The 8,726-nt window shown below is 39.4% G+C and overlaps 1 protein-coding gene across 1 annotated transcript; it reads left to right on the top strand.

The window, feature by feature from the left end:
• The first annotated feature begins 604 nt into the window (after positions 1-604).
• Positions 605-8,412, top strand: LOC137969671 (noggin-2-like). The gene is made up of 2 exons (XM_068816003.1): positions 605-1,232; positions 7,984-8,412. Exons 1-2 carry the CDS (start codon positions 747-749, stop codon positions 8,263-8,265), a joined length of 768 nt encoding a protein of 255 aa, XP_068672104.1. The 5' UTR covers positions 605-746; the 3' UTR covers positions 8,266-8,412.
• The last annotated feature ends 314 nt before the right edge of the window (positions 8,413-8,726 follow it).

Raw genomic sequence — 8,726 nt, 5'->3', positions numbered from 1 at the left:
TTAAAATTCACAAGGCAATATTGTAACTTCCAAGAGGGAAATGATCTGTTGTATTTACAGGAAATTCGGTTGAGTGCGAAATGATTCTTTTCAAGTGACAGACAGCAATGATATTATGGATTTGGTATGAATTTCTCCGTTGCATTAATTTGCACTTGTTGGGCGGAATTCTTGTATTGTATAGGACCGTGTAAACTAAATTTCTGCTCTCTTTAAAGAATTTACAAGAGGCATTTGCTTTGCATGAGGCTAAAAATAATCGTATTTTTGTTAAGTTTACAGGCCGTCTGCTAATGACAGTGGCTATTTACAAAGCACACAACATGAAAGCAGTCTTGCCCCAAGGCTTAGCCTGTTGTCTGAAAAAATACCACCTATCGGAGTCTTCAAGTTAGACTGAACCAGTTGTCTATACTGGAAGACGGCTTTATTTTTCTATCCCTGAATTGAAAAAAAAAGAAATGCGAATTCCGGACCTCTGAAGAAAAGTCTGAACTTCTCTTTAAGCGCCACTGAAGAATTGTATTTAACCCCAGGTCAATATCTGCCGGTATTGGCTGCCAGGCTTGTATGTAATGGGAGATACCTATAGTAGCTAATTTCTACGTCGCTCGTCGCGCCAAATGTTATTAGTCCTCAGTGTCTTGGCGAAGAGCGCAGATGGTTAGTATTGTAATCACAACATAAGCCAGCTATAAAAGCGTATCAGGCTTACGACAATAGCTCATTCGAGCAAGCCAAGAATCATGAAGAAATCACTCCTAGTAGTAACAACGCTTTTGCTGAATGCGTTCCCGATATGCCAAAGTCTTTTCCCACTCAAGCCTGGAAAAAGCGGCAGCTACAATTTTCCAATAGATCCCTTGGAAGGCATTCAGCCACGCAGTATTGATGATTGCGACGAAGAACTTCTAACACCCAGCAAACGAGATTTGAATGAGAGAAAACTTCGTCGACGCCTTGGGGGAAACATCGACGAGCGATTCCTTTCCATAACGGAGCCAAAGCTGTCATCAGGCCAGTACGTGAAACGAATTTCTCTACGCGGCATCTCCACGGTTGAGAAAAACTATCTGAGGGAAATTATTAGAAACGAGACCTTGCCTAAATTAGGCAAGCCAACCTTGTTTATGGAACGATTTATGATGAAGTGGCTTATTCAGAAATCCGACTGTCCGGTGGAGCATACTTGGAAAGATCTAGGATTCTGCTACTGGCCTCGGTGGCTCTCGGTAAGTGATTGTCGGCCTTGCAATGCCTTCAACCTTGCAATCTAGGGAAAAGTAAAATTCTTTATCGGTGGCAACATTGTCTAAGCTTTTTTGCATGATGGGGATTACAACCTGATGCCCCGATAAAGTCACTCGGTAGTTCACATTCTTTTTAACCGAAGTTGTATCGAGTTTATCCCTGCATGGACAGTTGTTTCTGGTCGTTTCGTTCAGTCCAAAGCTGAAAATTCTGGTATTTGACAATTCTTTTTTCTTTTTCTTTTTTTGGTACATGCGACAATAGCTAAGGGCTTCAATCTTTTTTTCTCTCATTTGAATGCAAGTCACATTCCTTGTTGAGTTTAACTACATTCCAAAGCAAAGCGAACAAAAACTCGCTTCATCTTTTTTTTTTTTTTTTTAGCGTGTTCATAACAAGAAAAAGGGTATCTAAACTGTAAATAAAAGTCGTTTGAAATAACCGACGGGTATCACAAAACTTTCATTTTAGCGTCCTTTTTGTGCCTTGTGTCAACCATGCACCTATCAAACACCGTTTATACACAGTGATGTTCTCAAGACTTTCGGGCAACTTCACAAAGAGTTGCGCAAAAAAAAAAAAATCACTCACCAAAACAACTCTATGACCTGAAAGTAGAAAAATATAAAAATGCCTATTGCGTGGATTGCATACTGACGGAGTGTTTTGAAACTTCAGAGGAATATATTGTCTATCAGGGAAATTTTCTGAAAAGTAAACAGCAAAACTGGCAGGCGCAGTCCTCTTTCCTTCCTAACGTTGAAGAATTTTCACGGCGTTTTTCAAACTGTTTTCATGCGTGAAATTTGGCCAAATTGTAAACTTTTCTCCACTGTCCAAAAGTCGGAAGGACTTGTCTGACCGATTATTCAAACGCTCAACGGATTGTTTGAATATGATTTGTGTATAAAATCACAGCCAGAGAAAATCTAAGAGACGTTTTAAGTCTGTCAGAATTCAATGAATGACTGCCATATCCACGGTGTAGTCTAAGGTTTATGTTACATTAACTGACAACTGTACAGCAATTTGAGCCGAAACTGACGGCATATGAACTAGAGTCGAGATGAATCACCGTCCGGTTTTATTTGGTATTAACTTCAAGCTTTCGAACACACCCGTCTGATCAGTGCACGGCTGTTACTGCCGTGTTTCTATTAATTTGAACTGAAGGAATTTTAATCATTACACTGTTCGTCATGTCACCGTAAATAGTCAAAAACTGGCAAATTAGTATGTATTTAATCCTGCAATAATATCGGTAACAAGGAATCTTTTGAATTACGGTTGATTTAATACTCTCAACACGAAACCGCGTTTTAATATAATCCGGATGTGCCTGTTTTCTTTTATGAAAGAAGAATGGTCAACAAAAAATTAACAAAGGCAATAGACTATTAATAGTTCCTGCCTAGCTCCAAATGGGTAACGTAGGTTTTATTGGTGAGTGTTGAGAAATGTTTGCCGGACCCGTTCATCGTCAATGTTGCAAAAGTATCTTGTTGTGGAAGTAAAAACAACGTTTGGTTTTGTTCGGATTCCATTCAAACAAATCAAATGATGGTGTTCGTCCACTTTGAGGCCTCGACTCTTTCCGATACAAGATTGGTGATTCGACGTTTCAAACGGTTTGCCCTTCGTCAGAGCGTCATTCGCTCTGTTAGAGCTAGCGTTTTGAGCGTTAGCCCCTCGTTAAAATCTTTCTTGCAGTGGTCAATTTGCCTTTATCTCTTTATCAACGCGTTTTATTATAAACCTGTATTTTCGAGTTTCTATCCCCACTGACTGTTTTCTTTGGCAAATAACAAGTTACCCCTTCATTCAACTTTCTCTATCACTCCTCAGCTGTCAGAACTTTCGTGAAACCGCTTTTCCGATCTTAGGTTACGCTCTTACTACGTTATTAAGAAAGTCCTTGAGCTCTCTATGATTTTTCTACAACTGGAAAAAAAAATTTCCTTTCAATTCTAGTTTTGAGAGTGAATGCAGCGCCAACGATGACAGCTTTCCCTCCACTTATACCCCATTCAATCATCCCTCCCTCACATAGAGCCCTTTCATAATGGCGGCCAAAGGAAATATTCCTTTGTTTTAAATGCGATAAGCCTTTCTAGGCTCGCCACGACGAGCAAATTTCAAAAGAATACTGGTTTCAAAATGAGGGTGGTAGATGTAATTGACATACAAATGTGGTCGCTATAACATTTGGCATCTCGTTGCAGCAACTCGCGCGCAATTCTTGTGATTTACGGCATTGTTTCCCTTCCGTTAAAACTTGTTCAAGGTGAGGGTTTGTGGTGAACTTACTTGATGACTTCCGCTAGCGTGTGAAATCCGCTGAAAAATTATCGATTAAGAGGTGTTATTTTCCTTTAGCGCTCTACTCGGAATTTTGTCAGTATTGTTCCTGCAATAATCCCCCTTAATTCGCATGACAGCCTCGAGTATTGACTTGCACTTAGCCTCACCACTACGGACTTACTTACCAATTTACTACTTACTTACTTCTTAAATACTTACCAACTTAAGTACATTAAGCTTTTTTCAAATTAAACATTTAACAGAGAACATTTCATATCAGTTGAAAGAAAGCAAAACTGTAGTTGGTCAATTGATAATGGTATCTCAAAAGTTCAAAGTTCGCTCTGAATCTTTCCTATAGAACAAATTTCTAGTGTAATCAAAGTCATCAGTTTCAATCAAAACAGGATATAAAATGATACGCGTTACTTGTTAACACTCTTCCCCCTGTAGATCCCATTAGAATGATATCTTAATTCAGGAAGTTTAGACTTCAAACTGTGATTTCAAATCATGGAACAACAAATAGGTGACCCATGATCGAGAAACTCTTCTGAGTCGTGCATAGTTGATGATGAAGAGAAACTTAAATTGTTATAAGGAGCTGTAAAATCTCTGTTCGACTATACCCCATACAATGAATTGAGAACTGATATTGACTTAAGTAATGATGATAGCTATTCAAGAGGTTAAGGAGTCTTACACCGCTTAATTTATTAGTGCCTTTGTGAAGTAGAGATGGAAACCTTGTGAGCGATCGCTTCCCAAACGTAAAGACTAAAAGATAATGTTGTTGGAAAATTGAGAGTTACTATCAGCAGTTAGCTCATTGAGTTGTTGAAAATCCTCTCGTGATTATTCTCACTTTCAAGAATTCTCACTACAGATCTGAAAGTCAGAGAGGATTGGTTAACTTTTCCTGGTGTTGAATACCCTGCCGGACCTGCCGGCCACCTTTGATAGGTTTCAGTCGGCGGCTTTCTTTGAAGAACGAGTCAGAATACAATAGTTGTTATTCTTCAATGCAAATAAGTCCGTTAAAAAAAGGACACTTTGGAAAATATCATAATAATCTTTGATTGTCCCCCCAAATTTTGCATAACCATTGTATCCAGTTTCTCTTGGGACTTACACTGGTCCCAAGAGAAAACAAAAACAATGCTTGTTCAAAATTTGGGGAGACAAACAAAGAGTATTATGGTATTTTCCGAAGTGGCCTTTTTTAACGGACTTATTTGCATTGAAGAATAACAACTATTCAGCAGTTAATCCCCAGGCCTCGAGTGTTCAAAAGGTGCATAACGCTGTCCACAGGAAAAATCACTACTGACCAGCACAACCAATTTCATCATCCAGTGGATAGTGGTTTATCCAGTTGATAGCGCTATCATTCACAGCTGAGTCCTGATGTTTCAAGTGTTCTGAATCTTCCAGAGTGCAAAATTAAGAAGGAAATTAAAAAGATTCTTATAGACTTCCGATATTAACCCTGGAAAGTGATACTTCAGGAGCAAGACCGGATTCAAATATTGAACGGATTAGAGGTTTACATCTCTTTCGGGATGTCAAAACCGACCGCAACGTGTCCAAATTGGATAGGAAACGAGACCTTGCATTTCCTCAATTGGAAAGTTCAAATCCCCTTGCATGAGCCATGCAGTGACGTGGCAGTTACTCATTATCAATTGAGTCATACTACATCAGTAAAAACTGCGTTTAGATATGAAACTTACGTTGGAGTTTTGCTCTAAATTTGACGGGAAGTAGGTGTTGTAGATACACGAATATATAACCTTGTTTACTTTTTACTCGCAGCTTAAGATCCCTGTCATAGATCCGTTCCTTTTCAAGTCGTAATCGCATCCGCCGTCTTTGGTACCTTGCACGATGTGATAAAACTGGTTGAAATGATTAAATACAAAATTATAGTTCAAAATTGGAAAAATCATCAGTCTGTTTGCAAGATCGCGTTCTCAAAAGGTTAAAGCAGGTTAAGTTGCATTAATTACTATAAGCCACTTTTTTTGATCCAGATAACACCGGATACAGGCATCCAGTTACCTTAAATCCAACTGTTTCATATTAAAAATTCATTGAATATTTTCAGAAGAAAACTCTACAAACATCGTCAAGTTCTTAAGTCACACGAGAGTTCATTAGTTTTGCTTTCTCTCACACGGCTGCTGTTCTCAATGTTGAATAAAGCTCGGATAACGGATGTGGAGAGGCAAGATGCGCTTTTAGACTTCACTTGTCCATTCTTGAGCCGAAGCTTTTCTGTCAGCAGCAGCTAATCATGCGCGGGAAAGTGGCCTCACCAAAGGCAACACGTAGCCCTCACTCTGTCCAAACTCTGTTTAGCCATACGTAAACGCGTTACGTTATAGGAGCAGTCGTGGCTCAGATGGCTAGTGCGCGGCTTTCGGTGCGAGAGGTCCCTGGTTCAGTCCTCGGTGACTTCAACGTCTGTTTCGACTTTCCTCTGATCCGTGTAGCTATAGCTTTAAATCCCCTTAGAACGGAGCACTGACAGAGGGAGGGGGGTAAAGGGAGCACCGTCGGCTTCCATTGATACCAGCCTCGTAGCTGAAGGAACTACCGACGTTAAATAAAGTGACTTTACCTTTACCTTTTACGTAACCATCAAGAGCACTATTTATCGATGTTGCCACATCAAGAGTATTTGTTGTCTAATATTTGAATCAGGCTTATCTGCAGGTAATAGGCCATATCAAAATATCAATATTCAGCTTGATAGTGAGGAAGAGAGGACAAAAACAATAGAAACAAGTTACAATGAATGTTAAAGATATTAGCATACGCTCAACTTTCCTTTGTCCTCTAAACCTCTCTTGAAAGCTGAATTTTAATATTTCGAAAGAGGCCTATTTTTTCCAGGTAACTGACCTGGTTTCTCTTGCTTTACCGGTTTTATCTTACGATCGGCCATTTCCGAGTTCATGTCTGCCTCGTCGTCAAAGCGAGTCTAAGTGCGAAGTGTTTCTTATGCAGATTAGTTGCCATTCATATGCAAATTAGAACTAATTACCATCACAAGAACTTCGCACTTAGACTCTCTTTCAAGAGGAAGCAGACATTAACTTGGAAGAGGCCTGTTACTTGTACATAGATTGGAGACATGAATAACGATCCAGGCTAGGTTAGGTTCACCGCTGATAGAAAACTAATTAAATAATTACGAGAGTGCTCTGGCGAGGTTATAACAAGAGCTTTTAACTGGAATTGAAGCTGCAAGTCTAATGCTTTACCCCTGATTTCCAGTGGGGCAAGTCCATCAATTCTTCCAGGACTGAATCAACAAAAGTTGACGAGTTCTCGCAACAACTTGTCTCTAAAAAATGCGTGTAAAATGCTCTAAAATACAAAGCAACGTATGGCGTTCTTTTTTTTTCCAAATTTAAGCTTGAAGCTTACAAATATTTTTGATTAATTATCTTCGAAAAATGCGTGGTTACCCCCAATTTTCTTTTTGGATTTCAATAACACTTGTTAAGATCTGCTTTTCTCGTATATTCAGTAAACCGGCAAAAATGCCTTTGAATTAGTAGGCACTGTCCTTAAGTCCCTATACAACTTATTCCAAAATGGCCTCTATTTTAGTATTCATTTGTTTACTGGCCAATTAGCTTGGTTCTAAAAGGGAACCTCCACTCCGACTAATAAATGAATTTAAACGGAACAAAATAATGTTTGCAATCAAATTTGATGGGCAATTTTCATCAAAAAAGTGGTTGTATTGGAAAAAGTGAATTTTAGAATCACTTATTTTCACTTTCAAATTTCCCGGGCGCCGCCGTCTTGAGTAATTGTAACGTGTCGTGGTTGCCCATTGTTTCAACAAAATACAGTAGTTTAGCAGCTCTTGTAACCTGCTATTGTTTGCTATTGTAAGCAGCTGATATTTTTTTAAGTCTAAGTCATTGTTTCAATTGTATAGTCTTTTGTTTTTGGCTAGGGTAGCGAGCCAATCACATTATACATTACGTCAGCTGCTACAGGGCAACGACGAGACGTCACAATTATTCAAGATGGCGGCGCCCGGGGTATTTGAAAACCAAAACGAGCGTTTTTTAAATTTATTTATTTCAGATACGAACGCTTTCACTGGAAAAATTGGGAGCAATGTTTATTGTAAACATTATGTTCTGTCGTTTAAAGTTACTTTCTTGTTTTCGTGGAGGTTCCCTTTAAACTTAAATTCAAAAGAACATATAACCTTGAACGAGGTAACAAGGGGTAATTTGCAAGCAAACAAACGAATACTAAAATGGTGGCCATTTTGGAATAAGGTGTACATGTATTTTATTGATGAAGTAGATGATGAATTTTAAGCTTGATAAATGGAGGGATAAGTTTATCGAGGGTGATTCGAGAATGCTCGTTTACACTTCATGCTTTTTACTTTTTTAGCTCGGCCGTTGCGTGAATAAAGAATGTTCCTGGCCCCCTGGTATGTCGTGTGTTCCATCAAAACCAGTTGCGGTGTATTTATTACGATGGCACTGCAAGAGCCGCCCTGGGAAAAAGGCCAGAAGGGGAACCGATTCCTCGCATGTCCATTGTCGTTGGGTCAAGTTCAGATACCCCGTTACTGATGAATGTAGGTGCAGTTGTGAAGTGAATCCACGTATTAGAGACAGTGATAGTACGGGGGAGTTGTTGCCACAAAACTTGCTGCAAGGAACTAATTAACACTTGGAACTGAGTTAAGTAAGACCTTGTCGTGGATGTAATGATATAATAATACCATGACTTGAGCCTAGATCTTTGCAGTTGAAAGGGCAGCGTCGAAGAAGTGACATCATTCATTCCCAGGTGTTTTTTTGTTTTGTTTTGTTTTTTTTTTCTTATCCCATTCCCTCTTGAGAGTGAGACTTGCAGATTTTCCTCTGTCTAACCCCAGACGATTTTATGCATGCAGTGTTGGTTTTTGTCGAGGGTCGAGAGTAACATGTCGGGGGTCGAAAACGGCAATAGTTTTTCCTCCTTGTTCGCTTTTTTTATCCGGTGGCTCGTACCCAGACGCCCCTCGATTCATGCAAACAGGCGGCGATGAAACGTGCTTCGTACTTGTTAGAAGGACCTGAGGATAATGCATTTTCAAAGTTTCGATGATATCTTGGCCATTGGTCACGTTACAAAATTAACGTGCA

The sequence above is a fragment of the Montipora foliosa genome, chromosome 9 (genome assembly GCF_036669935.1).
Source record: "Montipora foliosa isolate CH-2021 chromosome 9, ASM3666993v2, whole genome shotgun sequence".
Taxonomy (NCBI): Eukaryota; Metazoa; Cnidaria; class Anthozoa; order Scleractinia; family Acroporidae; genus Montipora; species Montipora foliosa.
This window is presented reverse-complemented; position numbering and strand designations above follow the sequence as displayed.

Excerpts from the sequence above, each read along its gene's own strand:
- LOC137969671 (XM_068816003.1), top strand. The coding sequence starts at position 747 with ATGAAGAAATCACTCCTAGTAGTAACAACGCTTTTGCTGAATGCGTTC. Across the intron at positions 1,233-7,983 it reads ACTGGCCTCGGTGGCTCTCG|CTCGGCCGTTGCGTGAATAA; the intron begins GTAAGTGATTGT and ends TTACTTTTTTAG.